Source organism: Garra rufa, chromosome 13, assembly GCF_049309525.1.
Source record: "Garra rufa chromosome 13, GarRuf1.0, whole genome shotgun sequence".
In the NCBI taxonomy this organism is placed as follows: domain Eukaryota; kingdom Metazoa; phylum Chordata; class Actinopteri; order Cypriniformes; family Cyprinidae; genus Garra; species Garra rufa.
The window spans coordinates 7,953,901-7,970,341 of NC_133373.1; the positions used below are offsets into that span (position 1 = coordinate 7,953,901).

Genomic DNA, 16,441 nt, shown 5'->3' on the forward strand with positions numbered 1-16,441 from the left:
GAGGTTTTGTTGAGGTCTTTTATTTAGATCTGTTTTTAAAATACAATAGCTTTCTGTTTGAGACTCAAAAAGTCTTCACATTATGTATTTGTACAAATGCATTGATTTCCTTAAACCTGCATGTAGACAACCAAACAAATCTGATTTGGCTTTAATTACAGAGTAAAATGACCAGCTTGACCACCATTCGGGCAAAAAACAATATAATATAAAAGCTAACATTCAGAATTGGGGATCTGTAAGATTTTTAAACACAGTTATATAAATATAAATAAGCATCCAGTAACTGTGCCTTGGGAAAGTATTCATACCTCTTGGGTTCATTCAGAGGGGTATGAATACTTTCGCAAGGCACTGTATATGCTACAATATGCAATTAGCATAATAAAATGTATGAAAAGTATATCAAATACAGTATTTAAAATATAAAAATAAAAATGTGATGTATTACAAAGCTAAATAAAAATACTGGTGGTTATGCAATGCCAATGCCAGCTTGACCACCATTCGAGTATAAAATTTTTTTTTTTTATATATATATATTTATATATATATAATGTAAAAACTAACATTCAGAAGTTTGTGATCCGTAAGATTTTTAAACACAATTATATAGGTTATTTCTATATTGTTGTCACAGTCAGGCGGGGTTGAGGTGTGGAGAGATGGAGGAGGAGAACCGGAGTAGATGAAAAATACAGTTTTATTAAACAAAACACTGAAACTAATACAAACAAACAAAAACCGGGAGCAAGCAATGATCACATGTAACAATACATCGACGGACACTGGGGAGTGAGCAGACACAGACTTTATACACAGAAACATGGGCGTGGTCACAAACAAGATAACGAGATGACAAGGGGGAAATACAAATATGGGCAAGACTAAACCAAAAGGACTAAACCAAAAGGGGGAGAACAAGGACTAAACCAAATGAACTAGAAACATGGGGAGAAAAACACTTGGAAAACTTTACAGAACAGGACAAAACCCTGACAATTGTAAGACTAATTCTCATATTTAGAAAAAATAAGTATTCAGTAACTGCGCTTTGCGAAAGTATTCATATCTCTTGGGTTCATTCAGAGGGATATGAATACTTTCGCAAGGCACTGTATATGCTACAATATGCGATTAGCATAATAAAATGTATGAAAAGTATATCAAATACAGTATTTAAAATATAAAAATAAAAATATGTGATGTATTACAAAGCTAAATAAAAATACTGGTGGTTATGCAATGCCAACGCCAGCTTGACCACCATTCGGGTATAAAAACTATATAATGTAAAAACTAACATTCAGAAGTTTGGGATCTGTAAGATTTTTAAACACAATTATTTAGGTTATTTCTATATTGTAAGACTAATTCTCATATTTAGAAAAAAATAAGTATTCATACCTCTTGGGTTCATTCAGAGGGGTATAAATACTTTCGCAAGGCACTGTATATGCTACAATATGCAATAAGCATAATAAAATGTATGAAAAGTATATCAAATACAGTATTTAAAATATAAAAATAAAAATATGTGATGTATTAGAAAGCTAAATTAAAATACTGGTGGTTATGCAATGCCAATGCCAGCTTGACCACCATTCTGGTAAAAAAAACGAAATAATGTAAAAACTAACATTCAGAAGTTTGGGATCTGTAAGATTTTTAAACACAATTATATAGGTTATTTCTATATTGTAAGACTAATTCTCATATTTAGAAAAAATAAGTATTCAGTAACTGTGCTTTGCGAAAGTATTCATATCTCTTGGGTTCATTCAGAGGGGTATGAATACTTTCGCAAGGCACTGTATATGCTACAATATGCGATTAGCATAATAAAATGTATATAAAGTATATCAAATACAGTATATAAAATATAAAATTTAAATATGTGATGTGTTGCAAAGCGAAATAAAAAGTACTGGTGGTTAAGCAATGCCAGTGCCAGCTTGACCACCATATGGGCGAAAAAGCAATATAATATTAAAAGTAACATTCAGAAGATTGGGATCTGTAAGATTTTTAAACACAATTAAATATGTTATTTTTATATTGCAAAACTAATTCTCATATTTAGAAAAAATAAAAATTCAGTAACTGTGCCTTGCAAAAGTATTCATACCTCTTGGGTTCAATCAGAGGGGTATGAATACTTTTGCAAGGCACTATATATGCTACAATATGTAATAACCATAAAATGTACATAAAGTATATCAAATACAGTATATTAAATATAAAAATATGTGATGTGTTACAAAGCTAAATAAAAAATACTGGTGGTTATGCAATGCCAATACATAGGTAATCACTTAACAACAAAAAAAGAGAAACCTATATGTAAATGTGTAAAATCATTTGCGAAAACTGTAAAAGAATAATATCAATGAGTTTTCATTTGTAACAGGACACACAGGTGGTATCCTGTTCGATGACTACTTTAGAGAAGAAGGACGTGGAGGACTCGGTGTTCAGTGTGCCTCTGTTTTCACTCAGACATCCTTCGATCCTGCACACATCTGAGATTGAAAGGTTGGTCTTCAGGTTTAGGAGAGCAAGAACATGCTGCTCACTAGTGGAGAATGACAGCAAAGATCATTGATGAAACAAGACACACACAGTATGCTTGATTATCAAATTCTAAACTCATTTTTCATTTTGCCAATGGCATCTATACTGATGTATGTTGTAGGTACATATTTGTATAAAGAACGAGACTGAAGATAAGATATTATGCTATCTAACAGACTCACCTAATGTCAGCATAGTCTCTTGCCAGAGTAACAATCTCAAGTTGCAAACTCCCAAGATCCTGCAGTCTCAGAATCTCTGATAGTTTGGGCAGTATTTGACAGAGCCGTTCCTCTCTGGATCCCTAGAGAAGAGAATGGTACTTGATTTCGAAAACTCTCTTGAGTGTTTAATCAGTATATCTGCAGTGCTTCTGTGCAACTGTTACATTTTGCATTCCCACAATTCATAATGCTATTACAAAGACAATAATGTAAAGAGAAAACATTGATTAGGTCCATATTTTGTCTGGGACTCAATATCATATTGTGTCTAAAACAATAGTATCAGACTGGGTCAGAAATTAACTTTTCCTTTAAGGGACAATATTTGCCCACTGGAATTGATTTCCAGAGGCTTTTTTACATTTGTTAGGGCAATTTTTATAATCACTTTATTATTATAAAAACATATACTATGTTGTCTTTAATGTCAAATATTTAAATGTAATTATTAACTGTAATCAATATTTGAAATGGTTCTCAATAACAATAGACTGTTTAAAATTGTATCTAAATGATTTTTGTTTATTTCTGTGGCATTTTTACCAAAAGCTCGTTAATTTCCGACCCTGTTACTGTACAGGTGTATCTCAATAAATTAGAATGTCATGGGAAAGTTCATTTATTTCAGTAATTCAACTCAAATTGTGAAACTTGTGTATTAAATAAATTCACTGCATGCAGACTGAAGTAGTTTAAGTCTTTGGTTCTTTTAATTGTGATGATTTGGCTCACATTTAACAAAAAACCCACCAATTAGATAAATTAGATTACTTCATAAGACCAATAAAAAACATTTTTAGTGAATTGTTGGCCTTCTGAAAAGTATGTTCATTTGTATATGTACTCAATACTTGGTAGGGACTCCTTTTGCTTTAATTACTGCCTCAGTTTGGCGTGGCATGGAGGTGATCAGTCTGTGGCACTGCTGAGGTGGTATGGAAGCTCAGGTTTCTTTGATAGTGGCCTTCAGCTCATCTGCATTTTTTGGTCTCTTGTTTCTCAGTTTCCTCTTCAGATCTGGTGAGTTTGCTGGCCAGTCAAGCACACCATCACCATGGTCATTTAACCAAATTTTGGTGCTTTTGACAGTGTGGGCATGTGCCAAATCCTGCTGGAAAATAAAATCAGCATCTTTAAAAAGCTGGTCAGCAGAAGGAAGCATGAAGTGCTCTAAAATTTCTTGGTGAACAATTGCAGTGACATTGGTTTTCAAAAAACACAGTGGACCAACACCATCAGATGACATTTCACCCCAAATCATCACAGACTATGGTAACTTAATACTGGACCTCAAGCAACTTGGCTATGAGCTTCTCCACCCTTCCTCCAGACTCTAGGACCTTGGTTTCCAAATGAAATACAAAACTTGCTCTCATCTAAACAGAGGACTTTGGACCACTGGTCCAACTCCATTTCTTCTTCTCCTTAGCCCAAGTAAGACGCCTCTGACGTTGTCTGTGGTTCAGGAGTGGCTTAACAAGAGGAATACGACAACTGAAGCCAAATTCCTTGACATGTCTGTGTGTGGTGGCTCTTGAAGTCCATTCCTTGTGAAGTTCACCTAAATTCTTGAATCGATTTTGCTTGACAAGTCTCTCAAGGCTGTGGTTCTCTCGGTTGGTTGTGCATCTTTTTCTTCCACACATTTTCCTTCCACTCAACTTTCTGTTAACATGCTTGGATACAGCACTCTGTGAACAGCCAGCTTCTTTAGCAATGAATGTTTGTGGCTTACCCTCCTTGTGAAGGGTGTCAATGATTGTCTTCTGGACAACTGTCAGATCAGCAGTCTTCCCCATGATTGTGTAGCCCAGTGAACCAAATTGAGAGACCACTTTGAAGGCTCAGGAAACCTTTGCAGGTGTTTTGAGTTGATTAGCTGATTGGCATGTCACCATATTCTAATTTGTTGAGATAGTGAATTGGTGGGTTTTTGTTAAATGAGAACCAAAGACTTAAACTACTTCAGTCGTCGTGCATTGAATTTATTTAATACACAAGTTTCATAATTTGAGTTGAATTACTGAGATAAACTTCTCCATGACATTCAAATTTATTGAGATGCACCTGTATGTTACTGGCAGCATGTCAAGCACACAAATGTTTTTGATTTACCATTATAACCAATAAACCTTAAAACAAGTAATAAACTAAAAAAAATAACCTTTAATGGTTATGTTTATTAAGCAGGGTTTAGCTTCACCAACTGTGAGGTGAGATTTGGGAACAGTGATTAAACACACACACGAACAGAATTCATTTCCTTTTTGTTTTTCTGCATTAGACTAAAAGTATGATTCAGAGAAACAGAAATGTAGAAGAGAGAAACTGGAGGTTTCTGAGATTCCAAAAAATAATGGCAACCATGTGTTACTATATGAGTCACGAATTCCAGTGGCTTTCCTGAACATTCCAGGGACAAAGCCAAGAGAATGTGTATTTGTACTCTATTCAAATGCGAATGAAAATCTGCATGGGGTATTCTGCGTGTTTTAGTCGCATGCAGTGGCGTACGGGACACCCCCGCAGCCCCCGCAGTGCGTGGGGGCCCCGCCTCTTTGGGGGCCCCCGCCGCAGGACATTCTAAAATGCATTAACAAGTACGGAGCCCCTTACATCACCTGTAGAAGAAAAATAATTAATCCGTGGGGATGGTTTTGCAATTCGTTCCCTCAGTTTATAAACCGTACTCACGAATTCTTAAACTGTTCCCTCGGTTTAACAAACCGTGCCCACGAATTTCCAATCCGTTCGCTCAGATTTTGTAACCGTACCCTCGGATTTTGAATCCGTACCCACAAAATCATAATCCGTGCGCACGCTTTCGCAATCCGTTCCCACAGCTTGTAAACTGCTCTCACGGATTTGTGATTATGCTTTTCACCCAGAGTTAGATGCATGCTGCACTATTAATGTTATTATTAAATAAGGCCTATTACATTGCATTTAGTTTGAGAGCAAAGGAATGGCAACATAACCTGTACATTATTTGTTTTGTATTGCTTTTTACCTTCTCCTCTCTAAAACTCTTTTTTTTTTTTTAATTCAGGTAATTTTATATTTTGAAAAATATTATTAAATAAAACAAAGCCGTTTGAACAGCGCTCTTCACTTATTATTTTATTTTGGTACCATGACCGCACTTACAAAACAGGCTTCTTTTAAGCGTTTATTTTACATTAATAACCAATAGGATAAAACACAAGTGTGGTGTTTTAGCAGCTAATCTATAGTTGATTAATATAAAATAAAGCTAAAAACTCTGTTCTGTCAGTGTTGCATATTCTCATATAGCCTACTGAGAAGTAAAGTTTAATAAATGCAAAACAATGCATCCAGCACTTAAACAGGTGTCCTGGTTGAATTTAGGGGCGGGGCCACAAATCCGTGAGAGCAGTTTACAAACTGTGGGAACGGATTGCGAAAGCGTGCGCACGGATTATGATTTTGTGGGTACGGATTCAAAATTCGAGGGTACGGTTTACAAAATCTGAGCGCACGGATTGGAAATTCGTGGGCACGGTTTTTTAATCCGTGAGCACGAATTGTTAACCCGAGGGAACAGTTTAAGAATTCGTGAGAACGGTTTATAAACTGAGGGAACGAATTGCAAAACCGTCGCCACGGATTAATTATTTTTCTTCTACAGGTGACGTAAGGGGCTCCGTACTACGGAGCTTCATGTGAACGGCCCCTTAAAACATTTTTTTTAAATAAGATTTAGATGTTACCACATAAAGCACATTTTAGATTATTATTAAGCTTAACGTCAAATATTGACCCACTGGTCCAGCGTGCGAGCACCCTCCCCCCACTGGGCTGTTATTGAGAAAAAAAACAAAAAACAACCGGCTAGGCTGACACTTTGCGCTTCACTTAAAGATTAATTTGCGTGGCTAAAGATGAAAAGGAAATATTTAAGTGGTGCCCAAAAAAGGCAGATAAAACAGAAGAGCATAGAAATTATTGCTAAATTAACGAAAATAACATCGTTATTCTTGCCATCACCCGTAGACAGCCCCACACCTCTTGACATGCTAGGTAAGTGTTACCGTTAGTATGAGTGTGCCGTAAGCTAAACAGACAAATACAGATCAAATCAAAAACTATTTTTATTTTTTGGCATTAATTAATTTATTTGTTTATTTATATATCTATTTATCATAAAACGCTAATTTCACCCTCTAGTTACCCAATCGGCCGTCAGCGCAGCTAATCACCAGCTCCCGGACTGTCATGCTCCTTTGACCCTGCCCAGCAACATTGAAACCAACCTAGAATCACTTTCAGAAAACGGCAGCGCTCTCAAACCAGCAAACTCTGATGGTGCGTTCACACCGGACGCGACTTGCGCGGAAAAAACGCGCTATTCGCGCGTAGTTGAACGCTTGAACATTTGAGTTTACTCGCGCCATTCGCGCGGTAAAATTCCCGTCATTCGCGCGTGACATTTTCTTCACAACAGACGCGAATTCGCGTCAAGGGAGGGGCTTCTGCCACTCGTCAGCGGGAAAGTAGTTGTAAAATAGGTGAATGAGCTCAATTTGCCAGCTTTAGCTTGCTTGTAGTCTCAATATGTATGTATATGTAGGTTAAATTGAGTAAAGAGCGTTTTTTAAAACTAACCAGATTGTCCGACCTCTTCACTCACTTTATTCCTAGCAAGATCCCTTTTATTCCTGTTTCTACAAAAGTCCAAAGATGTATCGTACAGCTCCGAGGAACCACAGACAGCAACGGTGATTTTGTCCGCAATTGTTGTTTCGGATTTCTGCCTCCGTCACTACTAGAGCAAGCTCCTGATTGGTTACCGCGGCGCGGAATTCTGCCTCATTCGCGCGTTTCGCACCGCAGGATGGCTATTCGCGTCTTTGCATTGACTTAACATGTAAATCACTCGCGCTTGCCGCTTCATTCGCGTCCGGTGTGAACGCACCTTGAGACTGAGCCTGGGGCATCACCCTGCATCGACCTGCTTCCACCTAGTAGTTCAAAATCAAAACTCACTACTCCCCCACTATCACCAGTGCCAGCGATAGCACTTGCTCTTCAGTATCCACTCCAGTACCCTGCTCACAGTATCCATCAGACAGGGCAAATTACCCAGTGGATATCGCTGATGATGAAATTAACCGATGCATTCTTAAAAATGGGCCGTGCCAGCCCGAGGGACCATTCCCCCGTGATGTAAAGAATAGATGCTTCTCCGCAGAATTTTACTACAGAACATCTAAAAAGGGTAGTAAAATTCCTCAAAGATGGCTTTGTTACTCGCCCAAAATGGATCGAGTTTACTGCGAGCCTTGCTGGCTTTTTGGAGAGAGACAGTCTGCGTGTCATAATCTCTCTTGGACTGTTGGTATAAATGACTGGCAGGGGCTTTCTCGGAAGATAAAAGAGCACAAGCTTACTCGTTCACACTTGTCTGCATGTGTGATATACGACACATGGAAACGGAACCTTACTGTTGATGCCCAAATGTCATCCGCATACGCGCAAGAGGTCAGTTTTTGGACAGAGGTTCTCACTAGAATTGTAGATGTGACACTCACACTTGCATCTTGCAACGCAGCATTTCGTGGTCATCGGGAAAAAATTGGTGAATCAAACAACGGGTTTTTTTTGTCGCTCATTGAACTTCTTGCGCGATATGATCCGGTACTGCAAAGGCTGCTTGAAAGAAAAAGCAAGATAAACTATTTGAGTCCTCGCATTCAAAACGAAATCATAACTATGCTCGCTCAAAAAGTGAAACGCCAAATTGTAAACGAAATAAAAGATGCCGACTTTTACTCCGTTATTATGGACACAACACAAGACATCTCCAAAGTAGATCAGCTGAGCCAAGTGTTCAGATACGTCACCATTGTTAAGGATCACAACGAGACACCGACTGAGATGAAAATTAATGAGAGCTTTTTGGGTTTCCTTGCAGTACATGACCAAAGTGCTTTGGGGCTAGAAAAAGAAATAGTAAAACTTTTAAAGACAGAAGACATATCTATAAACAGGTGCCGAGGTCAGGGATATGATGGTGCAAGTGCAATGAGTGGAGCATACTCTGGCGTTCAGAAACGCATTCTTGCAAGAGAACCACAAGCAATCTACATCCACTGCGCCTCCCACAACTTGAATCTGGTTCTTAACGACGCCTGCCAGAATGTGGCAGAGGTACGTGAGTATTATGACACCATACAAAAACTTTATGTCTTCTTTAGTGGGAGCATAAAGCGGTGGGAACTGTTGGAGGGACATCTCTCTGGTTCATCTGGCCGCACTTTGAAGCGACTATGTCCTACGCGTTGGGCATCCAGAAATGACGCAATTGAATCTTTGCGATTTCGCTATGTGGATGTTTTACAGGCTCTCAGTAAAATCATCCTTCTCTCCAAGAAACCTGATGAGCGTGCAGAAGCTCTGGGTTTGAAAAAAGTAATGGAAAGTTTTGAATTTGTCCTGATGACAGTAATGCAGGGCAAAATTTTGGAGACTGTAAACGTTGCCTCACGTGCCCTCCAAGACAAAAACATTGACATCATGCTGGCCAGCAAACTCCTAGGGAATGCATTAGACACACTCACCAAACTAAGAGAGCCTACAAGCCACAGCAGAAGCTTTGGCAGAATCATGGGGCATTAGGGCTTCATTTACTCACAAGCGCGCAAGGCGCATTAAGACGCACTTTGATGAGTTATGCGAAGACCAGTGTCTGCAAAACGCCAAGGATTATTTCAGGGTGTCCGTTTTTTGAGCAACAATTGACACATGTACAGGACAACTGCAACGCAGGTTCTGTGGAATGAATGAAGTGGCAACGCGTTTTGGGTTTTTGTGCCCTGGTCCGCTGCTGCGCTTCTCAGACAATGACCTGTTAAAAATGTCAAATACTTTAGCGGTTCAGTACACTGACGACCTGTCACCAGACTTTGCCATGCAATTGTATCGTTCAGAAATGAGCTGAAGCCCGAAATACAGGAGATTGAGCGTGGCTCCATTGCAGATCTTGCGCAGCTGTTGTTTATTAAACACCACTCTATCCTGCCCAGTGTCCCTGATGTTGCAACAGCTCTTAAATTGTTTCTAACTTTACCTGTAACTGTTGCAACTGCTGAAAGATCATTCTCGAAGTTAAAATTGATCAAGACATTTCTCCGAAGCACAATGTCACAAGAAAGACTGTCGAGTTTAGCTCTCCTGAGTATTGAGAATGCCCGTGCTCGCAACATTGACATTAAAGATGCAGTGAAAGACTTTGCGCATCAAAACGCGCGGAGAGCACAAAGGATTCGGTAGAGGTTTTGTTTGTCAGTTGATCGTCATTAGGCATGCGAATTTCTTTAAATGTAAAGCAGTTCTTTAAATGTAGCATATATCGTAAAGTGTAGAGTTATTCCTTTAATGTTTTTCTTTTACTGTTAATTTTCTTACTACAAAATAATTTTCTACAATTAGGCATGCTTGTGTATGCCAGCTAAGACTTGTTCTGCACCTTAGCCTACACCAATTTTATTGGGCCTGTACTGTTAAATAAAATAAGTAGACCGGAGTCTTTGTGTATTTTTATTATTAGCCTATTAAATGATCCGTCTGCTATTGATAAAATAACAATCAAATCGAGGCAGCGTCACTTTTTATTGTTTCCACGTTCAGATTTCTAAACCAGTACGCATATTTCCAAAGTTATTTAATAATAAAATGCATCAATGCAATGATAATTTTCCACATTCATTACTGTTAAATCAGTTATGTAAATGGGGAAGACGGACTCTTTTTGCAGCAGATGTAGGCTACCATAAATTTTAATTCGTGGCATGGGATCACCGCTGGTGGGAGGGGCCCCGTCGCCTTCTTTGCGGGGGGGCCTCGGGGATTTGCGGTACGCTACTGGTCGCATGTGAACGTATGTTTATATGCAGGGACTGGTTTGTATCTTACCACTTTGGCAAACACAGAGCAGATTTTATTGCTGTCATCGCAGATGAACTCAGCAGCTGCTTCCTGCTGCTCTTTGTCTTCTAGTTTCAGTTTTCTCTTCATCATTCGTCTCACATACTCAACCATTACTTCTCCATGCAGCTCAGCCAGTAGCTCCTATAAACACATAGACACACACTCTTCAGATACACATTAATTAAAACAATAAAAAAACACCACATTATAGACACCAAAGTAAGATTACACATCTAACTTTACATTCTGGTTCTGACCTCTCTGCAGTCAGGCTGGAGCTCTTTGAAATTGTCGATGTTATTCTCAAGCACCTTCACCAGGTCCTCCACAACCTCACAATGTCCAGCAAACCAAACTTGAGTCCACAGTTTACGGTACAGTGGCTGTGCAGATAAACAAGTCTGGTTAATTTTTTTAATTTATGAAATTAATAGTAAAAGAAGCATTACTAACATGGAAGTAAAGCACATTATGTGATTTATCCAAGTACAATAGGACATATATAACCCTGAAACACAAAACCAGTCATAAGGGTCAATTTTTGGAAAATTGAGATGTATAAGCAAATAACTAAATAAATAAGCTTTTCATTGTTGTATGGTTTGTTAGGATAAGACAATATTTGGCCGAGATTTTTTTAACTATTTGAAAATCTGAAATCTGAGGGTGCATATATTGAGAAAATCGCCTTTTAGCAATGCATATTACTAATCAAAAAGGAAGCTTTAATATATTTATGGTAGGAAATTTACTAAATGTTTTCATGAAACATGACCTTTACTTAACATCCTGATGATTTTTGGCATAAAAGAAAAATCGATAATTTTGACCCATACAATGTATTTTTGGCTATTTCTACAAATATACCCATGCTACTTAGGACTGGTTTTGTGGTCCAGGGTCACATACGTTTCCGTTGTTTACTAACCTTCAGTTTTGTGTGAATTTGACTGAGGAAGTATTTGTGACAAATGTTTTTGAGATCTGCTAATGTGGACCGGCAAGCTGTTCTGGTGTCCTCTGAGAAAGGATGTTCTGGTTTTTGTACATAATCCCTAAATATTTTAAAAGCATATGTAAATAATGCGAAATACATTTTGCTTTTATTTAGTACTTGAAAGGTTAAACCACTGCGATATCAATTTAACTTACCTAAATTGTTGAATGTCAACCAGATTAGCACTGAGAGTTTTAGTAATGTGTTTTTGTTTTCTTTTAACTAGTTCCTCCAGACTTTTCATATAGCTTCCATTGGGGAAAAAAAGCAAAAGCATGTCATTTTAATGGTTACAAGGCAATTCTGTAATGAGACAACATTGATTTACCTTGTTAGAAAGCCATCCAGCTGGTTTAGAAGACACCAGGCCTTATTTTCACATCTTAAAAGTGCTTTGACCTCACTTACAGTTACATTAACAAGCTATAAAACACAAACATTGACACATGTTGAACACACAAGCTAGAAAGAGAGAGAGAGAGAGAGAGGGGGGAGATACATGTTTAAAAGGGTTAGATCACCCAAAAATGAATTTACTCAAGCTCAAGCCATCCTAGGTGTATATGACTTTCTTTTTTCAGACGAATACAATCAGAGTTATATTAAAAATATTTAAAAGCTCTTCCAAGCTTTATAATGGCGGCTAATGGCTGTTGAGATTTTAAAGTCCAATAAATTGCATTTATCCATCATAAAAAGTGATGATAAACTCCACACAGCTCCAGGGAGTTAACAAAGGCCTTTTACAGCGAATCAATGTGTTGTGTAACAAAAATATCCATATTTAAAACTTTATAAACCATCATCTCTATCTTCTGCTGCCATACACGTTCATGAGAGAGTGGTGTTCCAGTGGATGTAATCATTGTTGGGTAAACTATCTCTTTAAGCAAAATGCAGTGAACCATATACTTTTCCTTCCATTGGGGTATATGGGAGTATGGGGGTATATTCACTAAATAAGACCCTTATTCCTTGCTTGGGATTGTGTAGAGCCCTTTGAAGCTGCATTGAAACTGGACCTTCAACTCATTGATGCCCATTGAAGTCCACTATATGGAGAAAAATCCTGAAACGTTTTCCTCACAAACCATAATTTCTTTTCAACTAAAAAAAGCAAGACATTAACATCTTCAATGACATGGGGGTAAATTATCAGAAAATTTTCATTCAGGAGTGAACTAATCCTTTAAGTATGAATCCCTTAAAGTAATACTTAAGTATAGTGATCAAGTATTTTACACTCCTGAGAAAATAGGTCTGACCCAATGTAATGATCCAAATGTATTACTAAAATAGATGGTTAGAGATTCAGTAGAGCTCATAACCTACCGGTAAAACATCTACAGCAAGGTTACCACAGTAGTATCCATTAATTAGCTCTGGTTGGATGCCATCACTCCATTTTTTCACTTCTTTCTCAAGAGCAGTGAATAACCACTTGCTGACTTCGTTCTAGTGAGAAAGTACAAGAAAGTAAAAATCGGGAACTACAAATTTAAACACTTTTTAAAATTATGTTTATTACTCATGCACCGATTCATCTATTTGCTAATAATGTACTGAATCACCTCTTTGTATGTGAAGTACTGTTCTTCTAATCTCTTAAGATCTTCCTCAGGTAACAGAGGTCCAAGTGATGAACTGTTGATGTGCTCCTCTAATTCTTTGTGCTTTAATACATCACTAAGAAAAAAACATTATAAGAATATTTCAGAAACTCTGAGTGTCTGAAAACATTGAATAATTTAGTTGAACATGCTTTTGAATGACAGATTTACTTTGGGTAGTAATCAACAATCCAACTCAATATATAGTGGCGGTCCTCAAAATTTATTTTAGATCTGGCAAGCTCCTGCAGTCTGATGGAAAAGGCTTGATGGTAGAGCTGGGCAGACGTCTTGCAGATGTCAAAGTCTGGTGGGTAACACTTTCTCAGATTTCGGACCACTCTGAGCAGGTCTTTCTGCACTTGTTTGCCCATTCGGCACACCTCTCTCTTTACAGAGGTAGATAGCTTGTCTGCTTTGTTCTCTTTTTCATCTGCATTCTTCATTCGTTGTTCCACAACAATCTTGAGTAGTGTCTTGATCTGTATACACTTCTCAGGACTCCATATTGGACACTCGTCCATAGCGACTTCATTCCAGCATTGGTCCTGTGCCTTCTCTTGAAGTACCGAAGTCAAAGCACTTATGAGTGTCTCCTGGTTGTCCTCACTAAAAGAGTCATGAATGGCCACCCTCAATCGCAAAATCTCATAGTCCTCATCTTCTGCCCGGGCCACTTCAGTTGAACCAGAGAGATGTTCCTCAGCTTCCACATGGTTCTGATCGAGGTTTTCTATGAAATCCAAGTTTTTTAAGTTCAACACAACAATCTTAATTCTTCTGTGCAGTAGAGGGTTTACTTTAGTTTACTTTAAATTATGAAAACATTCTGTTGTACCTGATGGAGTTTCACAGGATTTTGAATTCTTCTGCCGTTTCATGAAGAATACATTTTTAATTTTGTCAGATACTTTCATTTCGTGTTGGCGTTTCTGTCTTTCCACTTCAGAATCACCAAGCAAATCTGCTGTGACTTTAACAGTCTTAAGGTCCGCTTCTAAATTATGAGTAAGAAATTCGAAAATTATAAGAAATTAGCACTATTTTCCCAGAAGAGAAAGACTGTAAACTTGCTAATGTACTCTTGCTATATGAGCTCAACTGCTGGTGTATTGGTACTTTACCAAGTTGTCAATGCAGTATGCAAGAGGACGCTGCTCTTTAATACATGATGTAATACATGATGTAAATGTATATTTTACTGTACCTGATTCAGGAGATTTTGAATTCTTCTGATTTTTCCTGAAGTTAAAAATTTTCATTTTGTCAAATATTTTGCGTTTCTGGCGGTCCACTTTAGGATCACCAAAGAAATCTGGTATGCCTTCAGTCATCTCAAAATCCACTTCAAAAATTCAAAACAGAAATTACAAAATAATAAACTTGCTCCATTTTCCCAGAAGAGAAAGACTGGGTCATTTTATGTAAAAACAAGAAGTCCCTGGTTAAAAATGTTGATTTGTATCATTTCCTTTTTTTTTTTGGTAAAAGTAACACATGAATGAGGAAAAAATCCATAATATGAAATATTCTGGATTCATATTTACTAAGTAACACACTTTTTTGTACTGGGGGTCAAATGCCAATCTTCATGAGATTTGTAATTAAATTACTAGGAGAGATGGCAGCATCACTATTTTATTTTTACACAGAGATTGGTAGGTTTAATCAGTTGACTTTAGTAATATTTGTTGCATCATGTGCCAATGGTGACAGTCCAAAAAGTAAAAAGAAAAACACAAGATGTATTAAAGATATCTAGATATCATTTAAGATTTTGGTTTCTACAACACTTTTCTATTGGGTTATCGTTGCAGTAACGTGTAATTGCAAAACTGGGTTGTCATTGCAGAAACATGTAGTTGCAAAACTGCATATTTGAACTCTTGTCAGCTTCAGAGGCTGATAAAATGACTATCCCTTCTTCTCCATATCCCTGAAACTGATTCACAAATAGAAACTTGTTAAGTACCTCAACTTAACCATTACAATGTATTTTTGGAACTCAAACAAGTCTGTTTTCAACATTATTTATTCTTCAGATTTTCCCCCTTAAAAAGTAACAGCTGTATTTGTACAAAGTGTCCCACCTTTGGTTTTCAAGTGTTGAAAAGGGTCAAATCTAACAATTTGGACATGTAACTGTACTGAGATCAGATATCTCTTGGATTGAACCATATGTCCTTGAAAATGAAAATTGCAAGATAAATATTGAGATATTTTTAATACCTCTAGAATTAAAGGCATGCAAACATTACGAAAATAATACTTATGGCAGACAGGTGTGTTCTATACAATTGTTTTAAAACAAGATACATCAGCTGAATCTAAAGTGACCAACATTTGGTTTTTGACCACTAAATATATGTGACCCTGGACCACAAAACCAGTCATAAGGTTAAATTTTACAAAATTGAGATGTATACATCATATGAAAGCTCAGTAAATAAGCTTTCCATGGATGTATGGTTTGTTAGGATAGGACAATATTTGGCCGAGATACATCTATTTGAAAATCTGGAATCTGAGGGGGCAAAAAAATTCAAAATACTGAGAAAATCACCTTTAAAGTTGTCCAAATTAAGTTCTTAACAATGCATATAACTAATCAAAAATTACATTTTGATATATTTACAGTAGGAATTTTACCAAAAATCTTCATGGAACATGATCTTTACATAATTTCCTAATGATTTTTGGCATAAAAGAAAAATCAATAATTTTGACCCATACAAAGTATTTTTGGCTATTGCTACAAATATACCCCAGCGACTTAAGACTGGTTTTGTGGTCCAGGGTCACATATGAAAATTGAGATCCTAATATCTCTGGAATCAAATCGTATAGGGTCTTTAAAATAAGGATACCAAAAGCAACATTTATTAAACACCAAAATTTTAAATGGTATTAAGACATATTTAATACTCCTTGAGTTAGTCATGCAAACTCAAAAAGTGCTTTTCCCTATTTCTGAATGGTCACCATTGGCATATAATGCAACAAAGATGGCTAAAGTCAACAGACCTACCAATCTCTGTGTGAAAGTAAAATAATTGTGCTGTCATCTTTCTTAAGTCATTTTTGTA

General features: G+C 37.2%; 1 protein-coding gene across 1 annotated transcript in view; it reads right to left on the minus strand.

Moving 5' to 3' along the window:
• LOC141283519 (tumor necrosis factor alpha-induced protein 2-like) overlaps positions 1-16,441 on the minus strand; it is an 87,478-nt gene continuing 71,037 nt past the window's right edge. Inside the window, exons 3-14 of the mRNA XM_073816804.1 lie at positions 14,563-14,700; positions 14,194-14,352; positions 13,527-14,088; positions 13,317-13,431; positions 13,078-13,200; positions 12,074-12,168; positions 11,901-11,993; positions 11,677-11,803; positions 11,006-11,131; positions 10,734-10,889; positions 2,757-2,878; positions 1-2,575 (exon numbers count right to left, since the gene is read on the minus strand). Coding sequence (XP_073672905.1) covers positions 2,398-2,575; positions 2,757-2,878; positions 10,734-10,889; positions 11,006-11,131; positions 11,677-11,803; positions 11,901-11,993; positions 12,074-12,168; positions 13,078-13,200; positions 13,317-13,431; positions 13,527-14,088; positions 14,194-14,352; positions 14,563-14,700 — 1,994 coding nt within the window. The 3' untranslated portion in view covers positions 1-2,397. The remainder of the gene's footprint in view (positions 2,576-2,756; positions 2,879-10,733; positions 10,890-11,005; positions 11,132-11,676; positions 11,804-11,900; positions 11,994-12,073; positions 12,169-13,077; positions 13,201-13,316; positions 13,432-13,526; positions 14,089-14,193; positions 14,353-14,562; positions 14,701-16,441) is intronic.